Raw genomic sequence first — 27,375 nt, 5'->3', positions numbered from 1 at the left:
GGGGGTATATACTCCAGTATTTGAAGACTATAAGATATTAGTACTGTATTAGGTCTCCATAAGTCCATAAGAAGAATGAAATTAACTCAGCCCCCTCTTCTCCCGGCTAGCTGGATACATTGTTCTAATTATATTGAAGGAAGCCAGGAGTAGCTCCTGTGAAAACTTTCTGCCTTGTTCAACTTTAAAACGAATAAACACGAGTAGCTATAAAAAGACAACCTCAGAAAAAGTCTTTTGTAGGCCAGAAAGGGTCAGGTTCTTTCACCAGTCAGCTACAGCTAGTTGGATCTTACTGCATAGAAAAAATGGTCTCTCAAGATAGAGTGGAGCATTCAACTTGATCAAGATGATTCTCAGAGAAAGAAGAACCATGCACAAGTGAAGAAGCTTTTCCTAAAGTGTCAATCATAAGTAGGTTGAGTAGAAGGATAATGTGAATGACTTCCAGAAGGAAAATGTTGATGACTTCCAGGAAAATTCACCTATAATGTAAGAAAAGGAGGATTTGAGAGTAGGATTTTAAATACAAACTGAAGACTGCTTCATCAGTGTCCTTATAACACTTGAACTTTCATCTCTGTCAGCCCCTGTTATACATTTGAGCCTTTCAGTCCTCATACTGGAGGAGGCAGAGGAGAAGGAGGAGAGGAGGAGGAAGAGGAAGAAGAGGAGGAGGAGAAAGAAGAGGAAGAGGAATAAGAAGGAGGAGAAGGAGAAGAAGCAGCCGGCTTTATATGATGCCTTCAAGAAAACAGGCTGAAATTCTCTTCTCCAACATTATCATGACATTGGCCAGCAACTGTTTAGATGCTGCCTTTCAAAAACAGCATCTGGAGACTGGATTCTTATTTCTTTTTGGCTTGCAAAAATCACATTTTGTTGCTAAATATAGGACTATGTATAATAGACATTTAGAGTTTGGGTCTTTACCTTATAAGGTAAAAGTAGGTGTGGGACTGTCATAAAATAGATAATGCTACAAATTCCACTGGCACCATTAACAAGACCCAGCTGTGCATCTTAGAAGCCTCAAAGATCAACTTGTAGGCACTGTGTGCATTTAGCCAAGTCTCATTATTTCTGAGAACATTTCAGAATTGCTAACAGTTCTATTTTTGCATGTAACAGATGTATCAACAAATGCTGAATTTTTAAAAATAACTTCTTAAAAGTACTTTTGAAAATCCAGTAAGTTACAAACTATTAAGGTTTGTGACATGATGCTGATCAGAGATCATCACTAAGAGATGGTTTATCTCCAACACTCTAGAACTTTGTACCAAAAACCGTTTATCCATCCCAACACTACAGTCTTTATGTAAAAAAGAATTCTGAACAGTAAAGAAATCAGTTATACTAATTCATAATGCCATAATTTATATGGATAATAATGTTAAATATAAAGCTTTAAATAGTATTCATGGGCTGCTGAAATGGATCAGTAAGTAAAGGCACGAGCCACCAAGGCTGACAGCCAGAGTTCTATGCTAGGGTCCACATGATGAAAGAAAGAATCAGCTTCAGCAAGTTGTCCTCTGATATCCACACACATCTTGTAACAAACACACACACACATACACACACACACACACACACACACACACACACACACAATGGAAAAAGAAAGTGGCATTCTAAAGTAAAATTTGAAACTTCTGCTGTCCTGAGCCAGGTATTTATACCTTATACTACCATCTATGAAAGTAGCTTATCAGGAGCATGTTTTGTGTCTGTAACGAACACGTCATCTGAGCTGGTGTAGCTCTGCACCTGATGTCTACCAAACTGTTTTTACTGCTTTCTGTTTTGTTGGCTTGTTTTCAAATGGTTATTGTCAAACTGTCAGAAAGATCTCCCCTTTGTCTTTCTGACCAGTGAACCAAGTAATTGCTGACTTTCTTCCTGCCCCCCCCCCCAAATTCCTGATTATCAACCCAGTTGATCATCACACAGAAGCAATTCAGGGCAGCTACAGATGCTGACGGTTATTGACAGTCCCATGAGTCCATCAAGTGTACTGTGAGGACACCCTTGCTAACGACACTCAAACCTGCAGTCAACAGTGTCACCACATCATCCTTACAGAGAACCAGGAACTGTTTTCATAAAATGGGTCTCTGAAAGCTGGATATGGTGGTTCATACAGGCAATCCCAGTACTTGGGAGATAGAGTAAGAGGGCCAAGAGTTTAGTGTCATCCTTAGTTACAACCTGGGCTAGATGAGAACTGATATCAAACAAATGAACTATAACAACAAAAAGTGTCCACAAAACAGCAGCAGCAACAACAAAAATCTCTGATGTTTCCTAGACAACCACTCTATTCCAGACACTATACTAATGTTTTTCAAATCTGTAATTTGAATCTTACAGTGGTAACCCTATTCTCCTTCTCACCCAGGAGATGTAGTGAGCTGAAATGATTGACATGGGCTTCACAGGGAAGGGAGTGGCCGAGGAGCAGAGTCATTCCCCTCTATCTCCAGCCCTCACTTTCCTGAAGGCCTGGATGCCCTCTTGGCTCTCATCCAGGGATTTAAAATGAAGTTGTTATCAGGAAGGTACTGGAGTGTTTGCCAGCCATGACAAGTCAGTCTTTGAGGCTTTGACTAGGCTTGGACTAGGCTTGGACTAGGCTTGGACTAGGCTTGGACTAGGCATTGACTAGGCTTGGACTAGGTTTGGACTAGGACACCATAGAAACTTTTTTAAAGTAACTATGTTATTGTTCTAGTTTAGGAAGATTCTAATCCAAAAACTTAAAGGCAACTGTTATCCACAGAAGAGGAAATCTATTATAGACTGCAATCCGATGAAGTCAGTATAACATTGTTAACATCAAAGAGTATTCTCACACATATATAAACAAAAATACCCTTTTCTTATGAACAAACCTTGCATTAATTCCCTTAACTTCATCCTACTACATCATATCTTTGATTCTTAGATAAGGTTTGGTGCTGTGTATTTGGTTCCTTTGCTCATATGCTATGAATATTTCTATATTTGTTATATCTTGTTTATTTTGTGTGTGTGTGTGTGTGTGTGTGTGTGTGTGTGTGTGTGTGTGTGTGTGTGTAAATGCATGTGTGTGGAGGTCAGAGGACAACTTGTGGGAACCAGTATCTCCTTCCACTATATAGGTCCTGAGGATCAAACTCAAGTTGTCAGACTGACATTGGACACCTTTACCCATTGAGCCATTTTGCCTCCCCACTGTGAGTATTTTTAATACTCAAAACAATTGTCGGTTTTGAGTCTGAAATGTATTTCTTCATATTGCACAAAGAAGACATCTGCAGGATTATTTCTGTTGTCAGTCATTTCCAGAAACTGGTTGTAAAGAGCAACATAATGACAAGTACAGGAAATGAATCACTGACCATCTGACCTTCATCAATGTCCTAAAATTTAAAGCACACACGTACTTGAACATCATTTTTCAGCTGCAATTGCCTATCCCTGAAGCACCATTGTGCTTCCAATCCCACTTCAGCTTTGCTAATGGTGGAGGCTTCACATACATTTGACAACCATAGAAATTAAGTTGCGGTTTGGAAGATGGATTTTGTTATTGTCAAACTGAGCATTAGAAATATCTTAGGAAATACTCAGGAGTCTTAGATAATGTGATGAAAATGCTGCTAAGACAGTAACATTTTGCCTTTTCTTCCTATCCCTGAAACAAATTCATCTTCTCCCTGGGGTAAAGGTAAGAATAGCATTGTGCTCAGACAAGGTTTTCTATTGACGGGAAGAAGCTATGTTGTGTCTGGAATTCCAAAGGAAAAGGACAGTTTTGGTTTGTAGGCAAATCTATTCGCATTTATATACTTTGGATTTAATAACTTAAATATGTTGTTTTTCAGAGCTAATTTTAAATCGAACACTGTTGATGTTTCCAGTGATATCTTCAGGAAAGATATTCCTCCTGAAAACAAAAGCTCCTTTTAAAAAAAGTCATGTGCTTCAACTAATTCTACACCAAAAAAATAAATAAATAAAAAATAAGAAATAAGAACCCCACCCCATTCTCTCTCTCTCTCTCTCTCTCTCTCTCTCTCTCTCTCTCTCTCTCTCTCTCTCACACACACACACACACACACACACACACACACACAGAGTAATAGCCACCTCCTTGTGGTAAACTAAAGGAATTAAATGTGCCCATAGAATAAATGATCAGATCATGTCACTGAAAATATAATAACAATAGAGAAAGATAATATAGTACATATATAGTAAGAATAACATTTAATCATTTGAATTCTATAAAATATTAATTGCTTATCTATTTGCATGCATGAAAACGATTAAATGTACCTAAATAATAGTAATATTTTTCTAGCACATGTATTACTACAAAATAAGGATTATTCATTGAAAATGCACTAGTAACACTTCCAATAATTATTTAAGAACTTATTATCCAAAATAAATTTTCTATTTAACATGACAATAAGAAACTATCTTACTTATTCAAAGTTATAAAATAAATTTTATAGTTATTATATTTACTTAAAAGCATAAAGATTAATCAAAGGATTGGAAGAAATAAAGCTGCCACACTCTATATCACAATTCATTCTGTGGATAACTTCATCTAACACATCCTAGCAGTGATAATCACTCACTTTTCAACTAACTTGAAATTAGAAAATTAGAGAAAAATAGAAAACTGTTGTAACACTTTTTCTATCATGTTCCTAGATGCCAGATTCACCTAAATTCCAGGTGAATAATTGTTGTTTGTTAAATGTGTTAGCAATTTCTTAAAAGAGGGAATGTGTCCTAGATTGGTCTTGGGTGCTTCTTCTCTGTCTGTCCTTGTCCTTGTCACTAAATACAGACTTCCTCAATCTCAAATTCCCAGGTAGGTTTATTCAAACTCTTATATAATGCTTAGTTTGTCCAAGGCCTTAACCTAGAACAAAGCAGGGTAAAGTTCTATAGCCCAGCCATCAACCTACCTTTGCTATGGAATGGGATCTGGAGACTCAAAACACTCAGTGTTCTTCAACCTCAGACCTCTATATTCAGGAGTGTAAAACTAAGTAGTTATGAACAGTCTTCTGCAGACAATGGATAGATGATAGATAGATAGATAGATAGATAGATAGATAGATAGATAGATAGATAGATAGATAGAATAAATAAATTAGTAGAAAGGTAGATATTATATATATACATAAGAATCCATGTGACAGATATATTTCAATGGATTATCTAAAATAATATGAAGCAATTAATTTTTAATGTGCTCAATTTATTCTTAATTCATTCTACAATGTATATATGCTTCAAAACATCAAGCTACATTTGTGTATGCCTATACTCATCTACCATTTTAAAAAGCCAACAATGATATAGGCCAAGTCCACACCCCAAAGGAGCCTCTCATTCTGAATCCCCTTCTGTTGCTCCAGGCATTCCCCAAATTCATTCTAGGAAAAGACAATTGATATACTTTTTTTTTAGTTTTGCTGCCCAAGGGGAACACAAATGGGGGTTCAGGATATATATGGGTGAAGGCCCTTTAACTTTCCCCACCTTAGGATAGAGATTCCAAAGTGTTACCTCTTAAAAACCTAGTATATTTACCATAGTAACCAAAAGGCAATGCGGTTTCCCATCTACCTGCAGCACAGCATCAAGCTATCTGCCAGCATCATGCATCCAAGACTAGCGCCTCCCACTCTCAAACCAATGTTTATCAACACTCTAGTAAAGGATGCTACACACCCAAAGATTTCTGTTTCCTGGACCCTGCCTGTTATTTCCTACTTGTCAGTCTCAGGCCACCACCTCCTGAAAGGAGACTTCATGCTTACTTGTCTTCACCTGGCAATTGAAAATCAGCCATGAGCTCAGGGGCCTTACAAACCTCATCTTCCATGAGTACTGTCCCTTGGCCCTACAGTAGACCTGCTGATCCTCTCTCACCTTTTTTCAGTATTTGTAGCACGTAGATGGGCACAAGCCATCCTCATGTCCTCCGAGTCATACCTAGAACAGGATCTGTGTGTGTAGCTAGACCTACCGACATGCTTGCTTCACAAAAATGAAAGACATAATAGGACCATTGCTCTCCCATTCTCTTGCCTACTCAGAAGGAAACTGGATACAAGCCATGAGCTGCCCTATAGAGTGTCCTACGTGGCCAGAACCTGGTATCTGGTAGTGAAGATAAGCAGTGTTCCAAGTCACCTTAGGAGCTCAAGCAGACTGCCTTAGTTTCTTTTCCTGTTGCTGTGATAAAATACCCTGACAAAATCAACTTAAGGAAGAAATAGTTTGTTTCAGCTCACAATTCAGGAGGCAGAGTCCATAACTGCTGAGAAGTGGAGCTTGGAGCAGCTGGTCACATGACATCTGCCACCACCAAAGGAGAACTATGAATTCATTTTTGCTAGTGCTTAGCTTGCAATCCCCATCTTATACAGCTCAGGATCTCCTTCAAGGAAATGGTCTCACATACAAATAAAATAGGTCTTCCAATATCAATTAACACAATCAAGACAATCCCCAACTGGCCAATTCAATCTAAAAAATCTTCTCATTGATACTCTCTTCCCAGGTGACTCAATTCTGTCAAGTTAATAGCTACATTAAGAATCTCAAGATCTGCTGCCCTCACACATCAAGAAGTCTGTAGTTCAGAAGGCATCTGACTGTATCTTTAGAAAGATCCAGAGGAGCACCACTCACTTAAAAAAAAAATTCTGGGATTCTTGACCAGGGGGTTTTATTTAACATTGTTTCTGATTCTAGCCACCAATCTCCTGCCAGCCTGCCTCGTGTCTGATACCACCCCTTCTGGTATCTCCAAATACACAATTCTTTCTTCACTTGAACAGCCTCTGTTAGAGTCAGTCTCTATAGTGGAATCCATTTTTGTTGGCCTTTTCCCACCCTGGCAATTCTCCCCACCTACCCAGTAGGAAATGCTTGCTCTTAAAGGGGCCAGGATGAGCCCATTTGTTTCAAAGTGTGGAACTGCAGGCATGAGAAAGCCAGAAGGAGAGATGGATGAGAGTGAGAGAAGAGGATGAGGCTTCCCAGATGTCCTGCATCCTCACCCTATTGTGAAGGCAAGCACACTTGACACTGCACTGCACTGTCCATTCTCGTTCAGCCACCAGCTCCTTCCTGTCTTCATCCATTTGAGCTCCAAAGGACGGAACAACAAAGATTTTCATTAGTGCAGTTTACATTATAATTTATTTATTTGAACTCAGTCCTCTCCATTTCATTACAGAAGTGAGGGAAGGGCGATAAATCAGTTTCTTCAATCCCAAAACATTTAGAGAGTTTTATGATTCCACTATTGGTACTTTTCTATTATTGGTATTATAAAGTACTTAATTTCTGGAAGATAGTGTGGTTTAAATATAAGCAATGTATCTAATTGCTGTGGCAAATTAATTGAAAGATGAATTTATTTTGGATTACGATTTTTTGAGGGGGCACAGTCTGTCATATGAGGAAAACGACGATGGTAGGAATGTGAGGAGTCCAAAAGGAGAGAAAATTGAATGTTTATATGTAGGGCCCACAGAGACTCCATAGTGTGGCCTTATTCCATCTTGACTCAAGGTCAGAGAGTCCAAGCTTGCTTTGCCCCACAAGGCTGCATAATAGGATGTTTTGGCCAAAGATGTGGTTACCAAATGTCTTATACTAATTATAAGGCCTAATTACAGGGTACTTTGCCATAAAGCATGGCTACTAGATGTTTTGAGAATTAAGGAAGTGTTTACACTTGTCTGTACTTTGTCCTTGGGGGAGGGGGGTCTTTTGCTTCTCCCCTTGCTGGTGTATAAAAAGCCCATGAGGAGTAAACTCGGAGTGACTGTGGTATTGACCCAGAGCCCTCCCAATGCTATCCTGTATCTCTGTTTTCTTTTACATTTACTTCTCTATTTTTCATATATATTATTTCTCAATACTTATCCTCCCTTCAAGGACTGTTTGACAAGCAGGCAGGACTCGGCATTTATATTCAGCTCACATTTTTTTATTATTCAATGCTTTTTACTTATAGAATGGCACCACCTACATTTAGGGTTGGACGCCCATCCTAAATAAACCTTTCTGGCATCTCTGAAGACCAGTCAGAGAATGTCTCCTAGGTGACTCTAAATCCAAGTAACTTGGTAATGAAGATTAACCATCACACAGTTTAACTTAAAAAATTAATTATGCCGTTATTTTTCTTCATTGACACATAATCCTTGTATATAGTACCAGGTTACATAAGGAGAGTTTCATACATAGAATATACTATGCAGATATGCAAAGGTTTAGCCACCCTCTGGATTCCCCATTGTTGAACCCTGCCTGCCTCTCTACAGGCCACTTGGTACCTACCTCCTCAGCAGCTTTCCTCTAGTGCCAGACTTGTATCTCCCAGGTGTCCGCATAAGAAGTGAGTCTCTAGGTACAGCCCATGAGATGGCGTGAGTAGTTTCATTTGGATAACCTAGTTGCCAGTGAAGCCATTTCAGAATCACTTTCTGCATGGGAAGTGCTGGTTCTCTTTCTTCGTGGCCCCAGAAAGAAAAAGCAATTTCCTGTGCATGCACATTAAAGAGACTAAAAACAATCTAGTGACTTTGGGACAGCTCTGAGAGCTCCAGCGGCCCCTTCACCGAGACAAAGGAGTGCCATCACTCTGAGCACCTCATTTTTAAAGGACTGTAGATCTCACTCTTCATACATGTACAGTTAATAGAACATCCAGGAAAATCCTTGTTTCCCTTTAAGCTTTGGTGCAAGCAGGTCTGCACCCCTACGACTCAACTCCAAAGCATGATTGGAAACCTTAGTGTTGGGGAAGCTGGCCTCAAACTCCTGTTCCTCCTGCCTTAGTCCTCCGAGTGCCAAGATCACAAGTGTGCATCACCACTCCTGGCTGTCAGCAGATACTGATGACCAAGGTTTCTATTGTTAGAGCTTAATAACGCACAGAAATGAGATTGATATGTCTAGTTGGTTAAATACAATTGGAATAAGGGACATAAGCCTGCTGTGGAAATTGTACTTGATGTCTCCTAGGATACTCTATTCTGGACTGCAAAGACCTCTTCCTGTCTTTAAAGAAACAGACTTCTATTCACCACTGGTGATTTATGCCAAGTTTCTCTGTTTCTTATTTCTAACCTCTGAATGTTCCGCACCTCTTCGACCACTTCTGAGATCAGAAGAATGGAATGGGGAAAGTAGAAACAAAAGAAAACAATGGCAGAAACTCATTGCAAATTATACACCACCACTATGTGAAATAATGCCCCCCCATTGGTGTTTTACATGTGATTGAACTGTTCAGACTTCAAATTACAGCAATGTTCTCTCTATGACTAAATGATATAAAGTTTCATAGATGTCCTCCTATGCACTGGCAAACACAGAAAGCAAAGGTGTGCTCACACTGGAATTCTGGATATATTTTTAATATTGTGTCAAAGAGTTCTGTGAAGAGTTTTAAATCTATAAGTCAAGTCATACATAGTTTTAATTTACTAAAACTTTTGAAAAAAGATGGTAAAGAAAGACAATAATTATTTAAATACTATGATAAATCATTATGAAATAGCTGAATTACAAATCATTTAAAATAATTTATAAAGGAAATGTGGTTTTTCTGATTTTTACGATTTCCTGTAAGCAGAAAAGAATTGATTATGCTTTGCTCCTTGTAATTATTAAGCTTACCAAATATCCATTGTATTGGAAGCTAGCAACCATCTATCACTATTAAAATTTCAAATCTTACATTCTCTTATAACCATACCTCTAATTACAAGCCATGTTCCAACTACAAAATCGGATCATGTGTATAAACAAAATCAATAAGACAGAAACAACGTCATACGAATGTTTTAGCAAAAATAATACCCAAATCCAAAGATTCAAATTTTGCTATTTTGCAAGAATACATGTGGTGTGAAAAGGGGACACTAGAACACATTCCTGCAATTGCAGTGCTCAGGAGAATAAGGGCCCTGGTGTACACACCTATCATCATCACAGCCTGAAAAGGGGACACTAGAACACATTCCTGCAATTGCAGTACTCAGGAGAACATGGGCCCTGGTGTACACACCTGTCATCATCACATCCTTCAGAGGAAAGACGACACCAGGATGGTATACATAGGGAGTTCCATGCCAGTAGGGCTATATACCAAGGCCTGACACGCAAACAGGTTGTTACGTATATATTGGTGGCAGGGTGTACAAATTTCTCAAAAGTCTTTAAGTTGCCTGTAAGATGGCTAAGTGAATAAAAAACACTTACCACTAAGCCTAGGTGACCACTAAGCTCAAGCCCCAGGACCTATATGGTGGAAAGAGAAAAATGACTCCCCTGAAATTTGTCCTCTGACCTTCACACGTGCATTGTGGCATATATGTCCACACATGTAAATAACATTAAGATGCATACATGCATAAAATAAGATTAAAATGCAATAAAATATTCTTCAACTTGTGTACTTGTTCTCCATTTAGCTGTTCACAAACTGTACCTTAATTAACCACTAGACCAACATAGCTACAGAAACTTAATGGAAAAGAAAGAAAGGAAGGAGTAAATAAATAAATATTGGTGCTGTTTGCTATTGATTCATATGGTGACTTTAAATCTTTTTTTTCTTCTCTCACTTCAACTGCCATTTGATCACTGGCTCTGGTCCTCAGGGAATGTGTGGAAAAGCAATTGAGCCAATGCTGCCTGGTCTTTTCACACACCTTGTCCCTGAGCACCCATGACTTAGAAGGTTCAAAATAGGTTTCAAAGGGTACATCCATATCAAGAGGATTATATGAAAGTATTAGCTTTTTTGTGGCTAAAGGGGTTTTTCTTTTCTTCTCTCACCAGGGGAAAATGTTTGCCTTGAGCAAGCTCCCTGTGGCAGACCTCTTTGAAGAATATATTCTGAAGTGCATTCAACCTTGTCTCCAGCTCAGCTCCTTCTAGCTAAAGCATTTAAAGGAGATATTGGGACATTGCCCACCACTGCCTTTCTGACTTTGGGAAGTTGCCTTAGCCTACATGAAGCCTAGAGAAATTGCCTAGAAGACTGTCTTCATGAAAGGGACTTTGTAAAAATATTCCACATGGAGGTACTCTCCCAGAATTAGTTTTTCAAAAACACAAAGTTAGATCAACTCCAAAAGTTTTAATAAAGTTATTCTTAAACTTTGGTACATTTCACCCAATGTGCAAATGAAATGTTCACAGAACTAGTAAATTCATCAATAAAGTTAATAAGAGATTTCATATATAATGCAAAGAAAGAGATCGGTATCTACAGCAGTGCAGCCCGGTCTATGAGGGGACAGTGAGGAGGAGGAGGAGGACACTTGGCAGAGGTTTGTTCCTTCCAGTAGATTCCAGCACTCAAGTGGCTCTCCTTTACCCTCATCTCATTTTATATTGGAGTTTTTTAATAAATTTTACTCACGCTGCTGTTTAAAAATAATTCCCAAATTATTAAAAACACAAGCCTCAGAAAAAGCTTCAGCCACTGGAGTTAATATTTCCCTCCATTTTACAAACTGAGACATCAAGGCTTAACTTCATGTGACTTTATGAAGATCACCCATGGGGATGATATTTAATCTTTGCATTTCACACAGTTACCCTTACAGGATAAGGTTAAATATTTAAGGTTAAATTTCAATTAAATGTCACCAAATCTATTAGTTAGTTTTCATTCTGATTATAAAACACCGGGCTGGAGAGATGACTCAGTGGTTAAGAGCACTGGCTGCTCTTCCAGAGTACCCAGGTTCAATTCCTAGCATCCACATGGCAGCTCACAACTGTCTGTAACTCCAGTTCCAGGGGACTCTCTCTCTCTCTCTCTCTCTCTCTCTCTCTCTCTCTCTCACACACACACACACACACACACACACACACACACACACACACACACACACACAGGAGAAACACCAATGAACATAAAATAAAAATAAATCTTAATACATAAAATTAAAAAAAAAAGTAGAACACCCTGACCAAAAACAATTTAGGGGAGGAAAAGTTTATTTGGCTTTCAGCTCCAGGCTGAAGCCACCCCTGAGGGCAAGTCAAGGCAGGATCTCAAGCAGCTAGTGACATCACATCCACATATCCAAAGCAGAGTGGCTTATCTACTACATGCAACATACCTGCTGCTTATGCTCAATCAGCAGTCTTCACTCTGTGTAGTTCAGAGTTCAGCCCATGAACCAGGTGGACCCACATTCTGAGTGGGTCTTCCCACCTCAATAAATACCAAGATGAGCACACCCCCAACACACTAACACTTCCACAGGCCAACCTGATCTAGATACGCTCTCATTCAGGGTCTCCTCCCAAAGTGATTCTAGGTTGTGGCAAATTGACATTTAAAGTATCCAGGGCAATAGTCAAGTATTAAATTATGTTAGCAGTCCAGAAAAATACTATACAAACAGGGACAAGGTAGACCTCATCGGGAACTAGCAGGAACATTCCTGTTGCGTGGTGGACATGTGAACAGAGATGCTGAGAAAGAGAGAGATGGAGGACAGAAAGCCACCAGGGAGTCCTGTGCACCCCAGGGGTGAAGCCTTGCCTAGGAAGGGCAGGTTCAAAATTGCCCTTGGTGGAGTGAGCTGGGCACATCCTTACTCCAAAAGCACTCAAAGAATTCCTTATTTGCACAACACTATACATTGTCACTCAGTCTACTGGGAAGCAGTTCAACATTAACCCTATCTTCACCGAGGCAGTAGGATAAAAACGTGTCTTCAAAACAGACAGACTTGGGATTAGCACTCACACCCAGACCATAGTTCTCATGCCTTTAGCCTCACTCTAAACCACGTTCTTAACTATATTCCACATTTAAAGTTAACCTTTAAAATAGACATTCATGTTCTGCTTCCAGCTTCATTGAAAAGCGTTGGACAGGAGCCAGCAATCCAAGATTGGGGTCCTAGCTGCACGATTAGCTAGCTTTTGTGAAACAAAAATGGTCAGGAGGAAAAGCTTCCAATTAACTGGCTGTGAAGTCCCTGGTCGCTAGGAGAAAGTGCTGCATGGGATGATTTCTTCTGCTGTTTAAACTTTGCAGGCTCTACCGAATCTTGCAGACAGCAGAGGAACGCACGCAAACCTCATAGCTTTGAGCAAAACGTCACATAAGTGACGTTCCCTTCTTTGCCATAAGGACGGAACTCAAGAACCGACAGGAAAAAAAAAAAATGTTTCATTGCTCTGTCTGGTAAAACAAGCATCAGGTTGAGTTTGCGAGTCGGCTTCCTGATTATTTTCCTGTCTCTTGTCTCGAGTCCCTTTTGGGCACAGTAGGAAAATCCCCGTAGGGGTTTGATGACACTTCAGCACGCAGGAAAGGGGCTGCACAGCACACAACGGAGGAGGTCTTTTAATCCTTTGGCTGGGCAATCCCTCCGCCTGAGAAGAAAGGATCCTGCCCGTCATGTTGACTTGAAACTTAAGAGCAAAACAAAAAACTAAAGGCAATTCCCCCCAAACCAACCAGATTTCAAGTACCACTATGGGACATTTCTGTGAGAAGTCAGGTTAATACAGAACCTTGCCCTAGTCTCCAGCTCCCAGAGTGCCATGGGGTATGTTAGGATCTTAGTTAAACGGCACATAAACAGCTTCGTGTGGGACACAATTCTGAGCCAGGACTGGCCCGTTCAGTGGGCAGCTGGGGCTGACACTGTCCAGGGATCGCCCAAAGGGAAAGGTTGTGGCAAGGTCGCTCAGAAAACGCGGGAGGGGTCTGGCGGTGATTGATGCTGAGGAAGGGACGAATGAATACAAGTATTTGTCTGGGGACAGCCGAGACCCCAGTGAGCTGCTGAAGACCCACTGTCTGGCATTCTCTCAGCCTTTCGTCAGAGCCAGAGCTGCCCAAAGCTGAAGGAGGCGTGCTGGGGAGCAGCTGAGATCCCGCTGCGAGTTGCAAGCCCCCTGGGCAGCTCGAGGACCTGGAAAGGAGGTTCCCTGCTGGTGGCTCTGAGCCTGGGGCTTCCAATTCGTGCGAGGTAACTAACCACTCTGATTTAGTGTTGAAATTAAAATCTGTGAGACTGGATCTTGCTCTGAGGCTCCCCGCTTGGCTTAGTAGTTTGGGGACTTGGGAGTAAGTAAAACTTACACGTCACAGCGATTCAAACTGAGACTGTGTTGTAAAGCGACTGAGTGAAGTCACTTGGAAAACACGAAAGTTGATGCTCATATTCTCTCAGTCCGTGCTGAGCATTGACTCATGCCCTTGGCCGCTAGGTGCCGGGTCCCCACGCTTAGCTAAAACGGTCTTGCTTCTTCCCGGCAAACACGAGTGTTCTTTCCCTGAGACACCCAGCCTCCCCTGTCTGAAACACCCTTGTCAAAATGCTCCGCCCCATCGCGACTGGTCTATGGCAGGGCCAGGAGCTGGGGATTAAAACGCAGCGAGCAGGGTCAGGAAGGAGACTGAATGCGGGCGGGCGGGTGGCGCACACCCAAGTTCCCCATTGGCGCGCAAACTTAAGTTACTGTTACGCGGGTAGTGGCGGCCGGGCTAGTGTGAGTGCTTGCAGAGGCGTGGCTGGCTGGGGTAGCTGACAAAAGTGTCCTGTCTTCATTCCCGGGTTGGTCTCCAGACTGAAAACAGCGGAGCGGCTACCGGACTCTCACTAAAGCAAGCTGTAACATGCAGCCGCGGGCAAGCCAGTGCGGACGCGCCTTGGTGGCGCTGCTGCTGGCCTGCGGCTTGTTGGGAGTTTGGGGAGAGGAAAGAGGATTCCCACCTGCCCAAGCTACACCGTCTCTTCTGGGGACTAGAGAGGTGATGACGCCACCCACTAAGACCTCCTGGACAAGAGGTTCCAACTCGAGTCTGACGCGTTCCTTAGCACCTGCGGAGGTGCCCAAGGGAGGGAGGGTGGCTGGAGTCCGGCCAAGATCCTTCCCTCCTCCGTGCCAACGAAATATTGAGATCAGCAAGACGTTTAAATACATCAACACGATTGTGTCCTGCCTCGTGTTCGTGCTAGGCATCATCGGGAACTCCACGCTGCTGAGAATCATCTACAAGAACAAGTGCATGCGAAATGGTCCCAATATCTTGATTGCCAGTCTGGCTCTGGGAGACCTACTACACATCGTCATCGACATCCCCATTAATGTCTACAAGGTAATGCACCTGATGTGAGGGGCTGGAAGAGGGATGGGGCGCGGGGGGCGGGGGAGTCGGTAAGTGAAATAACCTTTAAAGTATGGGGGAGGGCTTCCTCAAGGACACTGCTCCTCTTCTACTAGTGACCGCTGAACCACATTTTCTTCTGGGTTTTTTTTCTCAGCCTCTGACAAGTGTAGCTTTTTGAGCAGTAACATTGTTATAATTGGAGACCTGTTAGAAAGAATTGGAGTCCCCCAACCCAAGCATCCTGAATCAGGGGCTCTGGAGTAGATGATTGCAGTTATATATTTTTAAAAATCCTTTCTATGTGACTATGACAAAACTTAACGTTTGAGGATCACAAATCCTGAAGTCAGTCTTTCTAGGTACAGCCTCTAAAAATATGGTCCACTAATTGGGAGTTTGTTAAGAATGCAAATCTTCCCCAAATAGATTTTTACATCTTTAGATGGGCAAGGTTATTTTAGAAAGCATTGTTTTGAGGACCCAGAAAGTAAGGGTCCAGTAAAGTTTTGGGAAACAAATGGCTTGGAAGAAAGAGGCCCAGACTGGAGAGTAAGTAAAACATTAACTCCTTCCTGCAAGAAGCCTTGGATACTCTTCATGGAATAAATATGTTCGGTTAGATGTGTTACTTCCTTTATCCATTCCAGCAACCCACAAGCAGACAGTTATTGCCATTTTACAGATGCCTAATCGGAGGCTCAAGGGCTCTCCGTGAAGCAGAGGTGGCCATCAGGCTCCAGTATGTCAGATCCCAAAATGTAAGCCTCCTGATACTGTCTCTGTTTATTTCATGGACAAGACAGAGGAGAACTCTGCAATAAAGTCTATAAAATTTTCAGTAGTAACATTGCTGTGATCTCCACAGTTATCAGAAGAAATAGGCTCAGAGAATAAGGCAGGTCATGAAGATCCACAAAGTTGACTCCAGGTGGTTTTGGAAGTTGGGACATGTCCTGTGAATCTCATTTTCTTCCACTCCCCAATAAAGTTTCTAGTGCTCACCTATGGTGAATTTGTGATGTTAACAAAAACAGACCAATTGAGAGCCAGAAGTGTTTAGAGTTGTGCCAATGTGTGGCACTGCTTCCCGTTCTTAGCAATAGAAAGTCACACATAAAAACAACCCAAGTGTAAAGGAATGAGAGTGCACTTTGTGGACCTGTTGAAGGCCAGCCCTGGCCTCTGTACACGGGTTGGGAAGGTCACGTGGAGTACTACAACCTAAGTGACATGAGTCGTTATCACAAGACAGCCCTCGACACTTCCCTTCATCGGTCTCTGGGAATCCTAATCCCAGTAGCCACATTTTAAGGGAATTCCAGACATTTCTGAGGCTTAGAGATGGGACATAGATTAGGATCCAGACCCTGGAGGGAAGTGCTACCAGAAATTTAAAAAAAAAAAAAAAAAAAAAAAAAAAAAGGATGCTAAAATCTGAAGTAGCGAATGCTTTGACAAACTCCGTGGGTTTGCCTGGAGACATACAGGCTGAACAGTTCCTTGGGTGTAGTCACCACTCTGGGAGGATCAGCAGTGACTGGTTTACTTCCTATAGAGTGGTAAGTGAGGTCTTTCCATGGTGGCTGAGGGAATCATGTCAGTTCATCTCTTCAAAACTGAACTGGGAAGCTTTGCAGTGGGAAGTGTGAGGAATTTAAAAACAGCGGAGATTAGAATCCACTTTTGCTAGGTATGCACAGAAAGTTGATGGAAGTTCTGTTGGGAACAGCCTTAATTGACCTATACGTTTAACCAAGTTACAAGCCTCCCTACATCACCCAGCCATTGAACGGTTGTGAGGAAGGTGGGGTTGAGAACATTTTCTTCCCTGATGTTGCCACCAGACCAGATATAAATTGACTCTTCTGAGACCACTGTGCTTTCTGTCTGGTCAAATGACACTTTGAATAAACTTGAGAATATCTGACCGAGCATGCAGATTTCTTTTCAAAGTTCCTCTATTATTTCCCTGGGAAGTTATATCCTTTGCCCTGAAGCTATTCAATATACTAAAGCTGTGTTTTTACTTCTGAAACAAACTGATGAGTCATTATATACAAAACTAAACAGTTAGTCATCTAAATCTGTCTGAAACAAACCCAAGTCATCAACTTGGGTCCCACAACTATGAGTGTCAGTATGAATTCCTACAAATCCTGCGTTGTTGCCTTTGGTTTAGTTTGGGGCAATAACAGTGGCCACTATTTATTGGGCAATATGTACTCATTTTATTTAATTAAATTACTTGGATGACATGACTCAGAATGTGTTGCTATCAACCCTAATTTAAATCACTGAAGAGGTAAAGAAGTAACTTGCTTGATATCACACCATCAGAAACTGATTACTCTGGGCTTGAACCCAGATTATGTTGTCCTAGAACCTGTGACCTTCCCTATCACACTATACCAAGAATGCTAAAACAGAGCACATCCTTCTCCAGCCTGAACTTCCTTAGGACCTCAGTTTGGTGCACAGGTGGAATTGTGACACATGATCACGTTAAGTAAGACACATGGTAAACATTTTCAGAATTCATTTGAAATGTCAGAATTGAAGTCTGGGAGTCCTCTTCAGATAGTCTATAATATACATTGTTAGTGGGTGCTATTCTAAAGACTATTTACCAAAATACCTAAAATGAATTAAAAGTCATTTTATTCCCCTAAAAAATTATGGCAGCAAGTAACTTTATAAAATATGTCTTTAGAATTTCAGATCATTTGGTATTATCATTCCTAAAGAATAACTTTAGTGAACTGTGACTGCTGTTTTAAATGTCTTCCAAAGTGAAAGCTTTGGATTGCTAAAGAAGTAAGCTCTAACTCTTTGACAGGTTGTGATAACTCTCTTTGGAAATCCAATATATGCAATTTGGGAGGATTCAGAGTCCCACAGCTCTTTTACTGATATGCCCTAGCAGCTCAGAAGTATCTTTTTGAATCTATTGCATTCATCTGAAGGTCAATACAGAGTTCCAAATGCTGACAAACCATAGAATGTCACAACTACTGTCAATCCTTGAAGTCACTCTAAAATGTGGGCAAGGTTTTACATGAATTCTGGCAAGGAGCTGACAACCTTGGGAAATCTGCCTGCCTTGCCATGCCTTGCCATGCCCTGCCATGCCCTGCCATGGTCATGCCATGCTTCTTTATAGCACAGGGTACCTAGGAACGTTCAGTTGGAGCCATTCTGCTCTGTGGTATCCTTTATCAAGAGGACCCTGTGCTGAATGCCAGGGGAGAGTCTCAAGAACCTGAGCAATCTGAAACTATTAAACACTTCAAACACTCATGTAAATTATGTGTGAAACAATAACTTCTTTGAATCCTTCACATTGGGATGCACAAGGCTGTGCTTACATTCCAGAACATAAAACGGACGAAAACATGGAAAATCCAATCATCCACAGTGTATATTTTAAAATGACACAAGGATATGATACCAAATGTCATATGAATTTGTAGATAAATAAGTAGACAGATAGCATATGGCCCTGGGCCTAGTGCATAGTAAGCAAGTAATAAAAGCTATTAGAATGTTTGTGTATTAAAATTCGAAGGGAAATTGATGTTTGGAGTGTTTTTTTTTCATCTTCTGTCATTACAAACATGACTATAAACATCACAATTCATACACACAAGTTTGCACACACGCATATGTGTAATTGCCTCTAAAGGGTAAATCTCTAAAACTACAATTGCTAAGTCAAAAAGTGTATGTATTTGCAATTTTGATAGATTTTGTCATATTGTATGTTATTATTGTACTCTTGGTTCTGACTACTACCTTAAATAATGCCTCTAGGTTGATACACATATCTTAACATCTGTGATATGCTTGTGTATATATGATGACATGGTGTGTATATACACCTGAACTAAATGCTATAGCTCAAATACCCAATATAAGGCTTAATCTCTCCTTATTCACAAGCTGCTTACTATGCACTTCCTACTTACACTAAAATGATGGAGGCATCTACTCTGTTGCACATAAGAACCCGCTGTCTGACCACTGAGTTGCATTAGCCCAGGTATCAAAGCTGTGTAGAAAGCAAAATAGTTGAGAGTACCTCTGGATGCTAAAGCACTTTAATATTTTACTCATTGGCTGGTTCATTGCTTCAATTTGGTTTGGCTTAGCAGTAAAATATTTTTAAAAAGATTGATGGGTAGCTGGGAATAGATTGTTAAGTTCTTGAGCAAATAATGAGCTTTTGAATTAATTCTGTATTTTACTTAAGATGTGGTTCTCTTTTGTATTGTACTTACAAGAATAACTGAATATATACATTTCTCAAATAATTGCTTCCTTTTCATGTAAGCAAGTTGAACTTTGTAAACCCTGCTTGTAAACTGGAAGGCATATTGGATTTTTATGTTAACTGCTGTGATAAGGATCTAAATGGAATCTGTGTGCAGTGGTGCTCAAGAGCCGAAAATTACCCTAGGAACACACTGGAGTGATGTTAGATGGCCTTGCTTTTAAGACTGGGTATGCCACCACAAGAGAGAGAGAGCTATAGAGACATAGTCCCAACAGGCAACATTTCTACACATCTACTCAGGTATGTTGGAGCACACATAGCATTAAACTGCTGGCCTGTCGAAATGTAAGAGTCCTTCACTGAACCCTCAAATGAGTTTTGAATGAGGTGACCATGGCAGGAAGTCAGGCATTTTATTTTTGCTTGTGACACCATCAATTATCATTATAAACAAATTCACTTTTCTCACTACCCTACATAGATCCCTTGTAGTTCTCAACAAATTTGAGTAAAATTAACTAATTGGAAAAGTAAACATTGAGGGACCAGCCTCAGAGTTAACTTTTGAGGTGACAGTTTTCCTCCCGGTAAAGCGGAAGAATATGTAGACTCATCGACAGAAGAGGGCTCAACGTCACTGGGAGGGGAGCATCATCATCCTCCAAATTTAATAACAATGCTCTCATTACCAGTCAAGTAACTGAGATATTTCAGTTATATCTTAGTGCCATTTAAAGATACTGTGATGGTAGAAGCATTTTGTTCCAAAAATGAAACCAAGGTGATCTTTGTTGAAAAAAGAAGCCCAAAGTAAGCACATGAAAATTAGTCTCTGAGAAAAAAGCTAATACATGGGAAAGCTATTGTCTCTGGGTGACTTGGAATCTATTAACAAACAGCTCTATGCACATTCCGTAGAGTGGCTCCACCAGCCAGTAAGAGAGGAATGCCTGTGCACAAGTGATGTCATACAAAGGACATCCGATCAAGGGGCTTTTCCACTTAGAGTTTCTACAAATGTCTAACTAGAAAGAAGTGGGAAAGTTGATCCCTTCTGTTTGAGGGTGTTGGTCAAACCAAATAACAGATCAATAGCAGATTCAAGTAACCCAGAAACTAAAGACGTCACGTCCCCAGTGCATTGCTTCACATGTTGGCTGCAGATTCCTGAGACAAAATGCTTAGCAAACATTGGGATCTTCTCAGTGAAAGCTTACATTTGCCTTTGATCTGACACTTGAACACTCCATGAATTGAAGCCTCTAAAAGTGCTGTGTAAAGTTTCTTTCAACATTGTAAGGTTTATCTATCAAAGGCTTCACATTATTTTCTTTCCTTATTCACGTAGAGTGAGTTGTTCAAAATTGAAAATATTTTCATAGTTGTACAAGACGATGACATGGCCAAGCTCTTGTGTCAAGGCCAAGACACTCTGTTCTTCATTTCACAAGGAAAACCATATAAGGTTATCTTTGTGTAGCTAATATTCTATAGTTGATTATTTTTAGAGAAACATGTCAAATGCTAATAAATGATTAAGTGATTTAGAGTGTGCTGACAGAGAAAGCCTGAGATGAAATAAGATTTTAGCTGTAATTTATGATGTGAAACAGTCTCCTTCAGAACTTTGCAAAGTCTTCAAGAAGTTGGCTATGTTTCTAGATGCATACCACTGTGGTGTCTGAGTATACCTTGGTCCAAACACAGCTAATTCCAGCCTTCTGTACTCTTGGTGGTTTATATTAAGTTCTCACTCTTTGCCTGTAGACTCTCCAGTGAAAATGTAGAACAAGAAAATGACCAAAACATGGTGGAGAATGTGGGAAGGCGAATGGAGAGTGGGGGTAGAAAAGGCTGGCAACATCATTCTTGAGGCAAAAATGGACCAGTCAAGTGGACTGAAGCGTTTTCCCAAGCAATTCTCTCTTTTGGGGGCTCCGGCTCCACTTCCCCACTTCAGTTTCACTGTGGATTCCAGGAAGAAGACAAACTAACCTCAGAATGTTTACACTGTACACAGCCTCTTCCCCTCATCCCGAGATTTAAAGGGCTTTCAGGTTCTGTAGAACTCAGACATCTGAGCATAGATTATCAGTGTCCCATAAGTTATTACACAGACATTGCTGGGCCTAACTATCATATGAAATGACTTAAAAACCATTGTTACATTCATTCCGTCTATGTTTATTCGGAGTCCTGTGGCTAAAAGGACCCCAGTTCTCCAGTCTCTTTTGGAATTAGGGGGGATCTTCTTAGAAGATCCAGCTCAGATAAATGAACCTAATGGTTTTGCTATTTCTCTTAGCTGGATTTCTTAAGAATATATAATGTGTCAAGAAATCTTTTAAGCACAAACTGTGGGTATGTTTTTAAGTTCAGATAATAGGACAGTAATAACCTTTATTTTTCTTTGTCATGCCTGTTACTGACGTAGAAACAAATTTCATTGTGATAGTAATAGTGAATATGTTTGAAGTAAACTTGAACTTCTCCTAAGAAGCATTATCAATAGTTTTGTATTTCTGATTTTCCTAGAGATTTGTTACAAGCACTCTATTTGACACCACAAAGCCAGCATTCCAGTCAGTCACGAGGGGAATGCTCCGATGTGTCAATAGATAAAGCAGGTTCCCAGGGCATCTGCTTTGCACAACTCTGCTTGTCACTGTGCACACTGGGATCTACTTAAGTGCTGTCCTGAGGGGCATTAGTTGATATAATTTCTGGTCACATATTTCTAGCCCACATAGCCTAATGTTTGAGAGACTATTTTGATCCAGGCTAAGCACTTGTAATTTATGTTTGTCCCTGAAGGCATGGGCACAGTATATATAATATAATATAATATAATATAATATAATATAATATAATATAATATAATATAATATAATATAATATAATATAATATAATATAATATAATATATATATATAATGCTATGGACTTAGCCTGAAAAATAGCATAAGTTCTTTCAGTGTATAAATAAAAGCAGTTCAGACATGGATGTCCATGAGTGAGACTGTCCAATCTTATTAAAACAGTAGTTCAACCATCTCCCACCAAAATAAAACTTATCTGCTAGAAGAAACTGAGATTTTAAAAAAGAAGAAGACTATTTTCTTTCCCAAAGTTTGAACATGTAACCACACCATTATTCACTTAGTGTGGCGCTTATACAGTAAAAGCTCTTCTCCAATGCCAGGCATTTCAAACACATGCTCCCAGCTGTGTCACGGGACACGAGCGACTGGCTGTTTCTCCTATGCATTGTCACCCACCCTCTTAGAGATCATCTCTTAGCACCTGTGTGTGCCAGCACTGAGGTCCATCCAAGAACACAGGATCTCTCTGCACAGAGAGAAGCAGCAGAGTCTGCTTCATGTCAGTCACTTCCTTGACAGCTCTGTAGTAGGAAGACAGCTGTGGGAGAGGGATTACCTTTCACCTCTTCCTGTCAGCTGGGAAAGCCAGAACTCAACAAGACCTCAGCTCACCGCTGAGCCTTCATCCCAGAGGTCCTGGCTCTGTGGCCAGAGAATCCAATCAGCTAGGTAGCAGATACAAAGGGCAAACGCAAACTGGCCTCTCCGTTCTCTAAAGAATACATCTACAGTATGAGACCATAAGCATTATGACAAAGCTCAGCATCCATTTCTGTCTTACAGTCAAATTCAGTCACTTGTTCACTCATTTTTATTCAACATGCATTTAATGAGTGGCCGCCGTGTGCTAGGCATAGTTCTGGGCACTCTAGATGTCATGAAAACATTCTACAGGAATTTTTACTCAAAACTCAGTGGACACTCCTAGTTTTAAAAATGTGAAAAGAAAATGGTATGTGTGGTTAATGAGGTGAGTGAGCATTTCTTTGTGCATGATGGTTAGCTTTGGTATTTCCTGGCTTTATAGGCTTGATTCCTTTTGGTATGAGCTGGGTATTAACAGGTTTTCCCCCCATTTAATTCTCAAGAATGTAATTTTTAATTAAAAAGAGAAATTAAAAATGTAAAGCTTTTTGAAGGGATTTTGTATTTGTTTAATAACCTTATAGAAAGTATTTGTTCCCTACTCATGTTACTTATCCTTTTAGAAAAAAATTTAACAGCTATGTAATATAAAAATAATTTTATAATTTGATATTGAAATAACTTATTTGGGTTCTCATGCCTTTTTCTTTCTAAACTTAGAAAAGATTATAAATTAAAGACATGAAAGTGGCCATATTAAGTACAATTCTTATAATCGGCCTGATGGTGTCTATTTTCAATTTACTGTTTATTTGTTTGCTTTTATCACTCAGAGAAAATGTGCTGTGGAATCAGTATAAGCAAGCCTCAGGGGAAAGAGGCCAGTACAAACACAATGTGCCATTTTGTCAAATAAACACCACAGTGCAGTGCCTGTGGGACCCGTCACTAACAAAAGGTATTGAGTTAGGTAAGACAAAATGAAGTAGAAACTGATGTCAGTTACAGGAGTTGTTGCTCACTGGCCCACCATGGTGACAAATACGTAATATATATTATATACCTTACCATTTTGTTTTGTTTTGTTTTGAGACAGGGTTTCTCTGTGTAGCTTTGGAGCCTGTCCTGGATCTCACTCTGTAGACCAGGCTGGCCTCAAACTCACAGAGATCTGCCTGCCTCTGCCTCTCAAGTGCTGGGATTAAAGGCGTGCGCCACCACTGCCTGGCTCCAACTTTGATTTTTTTTAAAGTATCTATAAGTTTAATTTCTATAGAAAGGACACACTGATGCTCTTCTTTTTTCTTTTGGGATGGGAATTTAACCCAGGATCTCACGCCATGCTAGGCTGCATTCCTCCTACCGTAATAGTTTCAGACCAAGACTGATTTTTTTAATCACATTTGGTTCATATTCAACATCAGGTCAAACCCTTAAATTATCCAATTAAAGAGGTAAAACCCAGAGATAAAAAACAAAAATTGGAAATAAGAAATGTGTTGTTGCTGCCTTTAAAATAAAGTTGCTTCTTCTTTCACTAAAGTCTATCAATGTCCAATGATTGGTGGAAGAGTGAAATTTTCACATATCATTAAAAATGTCTAAAAATGTCCACTCACAAGGTTTTAAAGACTCTGTCTTGGTAAAGAGTAGGTGTCTGACAAACTTGACAGGTTTTCAATAAAGAGCCAAGTGTTGAAGAAGTGGTTGTCTCTGCAACTTCAACAAGCCCCAAACACTGACTTTCCCAAAGACAACCACTGGAGACCACGTGAATGACAGAGCTGATCATCTATAGTGGGCATGGATTCTGTCGGAGGGCAACAGACCACGCTGGGTCTCCACAAAACCTTCTCACTTTACTTTTTTTGGTTAGATAGCTTAAGGGTAGTGTCTAAATAGCGAAGATGGATCAAGCATGTCATTTAAAAAGTCAGTTTGGGGCTTTGTAAAGGAAGAGCACTAGAGACGGTCTGAAGTTCTCTTCATTACTATAGAATAACGGGAGCAACAGTGTGCACTCTTTCCTCCCCTCTTACCTCTCAGGACAGCAGCTGCCAGCTTGAAATTGAAAGTGGGAGATACTGAAGGCTGATGAAAAGTAATGCTCTCTTCTTTGTAGTCCCTTTCCCTTCAAAATTGTAGACTGGAGAGTGGTAATCACTCAGCTATGAGCAGGCTCCTTACTATCTCTCTGTTGAACGAGAACAGCACTGTTACAGATTCAAGTTTATGTTTGCCTGTATTTTGTGATAACATGGGTCAGAGGTTGTGCTGCAGGCCTCCCAGTGGTATGAAGAGCAATAGTCCAATGTCTCAGCTGAGCCAAAAATAATATCAAGCTAAAAACAGAACCTAGATGCAGGACAAAGCTCATTTTAATTGGTCAGCACGCTTCCCCTTTGTTGGACTGAACACTCATACATCTTAATTCTTCTTATGGCTGGTATCTACCTACAAGGTGGTAGTATTAAAATATTTGGATTCAGTTTGAGAAAGAAGGAATAATTTTAAAACAACCAAATATTTGAATATGATATGAAGAAACAGCTTGAGATTTAAACCAAGTCTCTTCACAAAACGAATTATTAGAATAAACAAATGAGTGGATAGAAAAAGTGATCCATAGTATATGATATTGATGATAGATTATGATGATGATGAAGATAGAAAGAAAGAAAGAAAGAAAGAAAGAAAGAAAGAAAGAAAGAAAGAAAGAAAGAAAGAAAGAAAGAAAGAAAGAAAAGAGGTAGATAGGTAGATAGATAGATAGATAGATAGATAGATAGATAGATAGATAGATAGATAGATAGATAGATGATAGATAGATATGGAAACTTAGAGTATTGTGAAGCTGAGAAGTTCCACTATCTACCATCTACAAGCTCAAACATGGTAGTATATCTCTATCTGAGTCCAACAGTCTGTCAACCAAGAAAGTCATTGGTTTAATTCCTAGTTCAAGCACCACATAAAATGAGAGAAGTCCAAGCTCAAGCAATCAGGCTGGAAAGAAAGTGACAAATTCTTCCTTCTTGCACTTTTTTTTCTATTCAGACTCTCAATAAATGCCCACTCACATTGCAGAAAGTAATCTACTTTACTAAATCCAAAGATTCAAATGTTAATTTGAGGTATTGAATATACCTCAGTGTAAGTGCTTACCTCACATGAGCCAAACACTGGATTTAATCCCTGATACTGAACATACCATTTCACTCAAAAATAAGGTTGTGTTAGTCCCCCCACACCCCATAATGTCTGCCAATCAGTAGGTATTTAAAGTTAACCATCACATTAGATGATTAGGACACAGTCTTATGCTGCAGATAGATATTTTGCACACAGCTATGGGATTCAAAACAGTTTTATTTAATCTAAACATGTTCTTTCTGTAAGGCCAGCTTTTGTAAACACTGTTAGGCAGATATCTCCTTGGATACAAGCACAGACTCTAGAGGTATGCAGTTGGGTGCAGATGTGTATCTGTTACATAAGTTGTTAACTAGAGCCAGACAGGGTTAAGATGAAGAAGAACAAATCATCGTACAGTTTCAAGGCTCAGACCTGTGGCAGGGATTGAGGAACAGCTCAGCTGGAAGACTCCAGCGTAGATTCTTTCACCAGGGTGCACCCCGAAGACTGGATGGCCCTGCACTTCCTGGAATCCTCGACCAAGCATTTGCTGGCTCAGACACTTGTCACCACCTTGCTCCTTGGTTTTAGGAGACCTCAAATCTCTGCATGTTGGCCACTCAGAGAAATGTTTGAATGTTCTTGTAACACAGCAGCTGGCCCCCTCCAGATCAAGTGAATCCAGAGAGATGGCAAGGTCATTGCATGTCTTTTATTAACTTTTCAGAAACATTCATGCATTTCTGTTTGCCATATTTTATACATTAAAAAGAATTTGTTAAGTCTAACCTCAACCAAGCGAAGGTAAATAAGCTTGATCTTTGGAAGGGAGATACACCATATACTGTGTAGGTATGTATAAAATCATCATAGCAAGCTAATAAATGTCTAAGTGCCTCAGATTTCCCTTCTGCAAAATTGGAACAGTAGGCATAGTGTTCCTCAGAACTCCTTTGAAGAGTCAATAATAAAAAACAAAAAACAAAAAATATGAAGTATATCATAAAGCACCTGGCACCTTGCAGACAACATGCAAATGTTAATTTTGCTTCATTTTCTTGATTCATCTGTGGACAATGAGAATGATTAGGCAGAATATTATGGCCTGAATTATTTATAGGAGATAGGGTCTACTAGTGTCATTCTAGCCATTTGAGGTTTTTTTATTCAGGGGCAAGTAGCAATTCTTTTATAACTAAGTTTACAGCTGCTGGAGCAGAACTAAGGTGCCCAGAGTTCCCCCATCTACATGGCTTCACTATTCTCAAGATAAGTCTCATGAATACCCCAACTCTGAGCATTTCA

At 40.1% G+C, this 27,375-nt stretch overlaps 1 protein-coding gene across 1 annotated transcript in view; it reads left to right on the top strand.

Annotated features, from left to right (window-relative positions):
• The first annotated feature begins 14,437 nt into the window (after positions 1-14,437).
• Positions 14,438-27,375, top strand: part of Ednrb (endothelin receptor type B) — a 29,370-nt gene continuing 16,432 nt past the window's right edge. The window contains exon 1 of the mRNA XM_006977975.4: positions 14,438-15,184. Coding sequence (XP_006978037.1) covers positions 14,702-15,184 — 483 coding nt within the window. The 5' untranslated portion in view covers positions 14,438-14,701. The remainder of the gene's footprint in view (positions 15,185-27,375) is intronic.

The sequence above is a fragment of the Peromyscus maniculatus genome, chromosome 9, assembly GCF_049852395.1.
Source record: "Peromyscus maniculatus bairdii isolate BWxNUB_F1_BW_parent chromosome 9, HU_Pman_BW_mat_3.1, whole genome shotgun sequence".
Lineage (NCBI taxonomy): Eukaryota > Metazoa > Chordata > Mammalia > Rodentia > Cricetidae > Peromyscus > Peromyscus maniculatus.
Note: the sequence above shows the minus strand (reverse complement) of the source record. Positions and strands in the feature narration are given on the sequence as shown.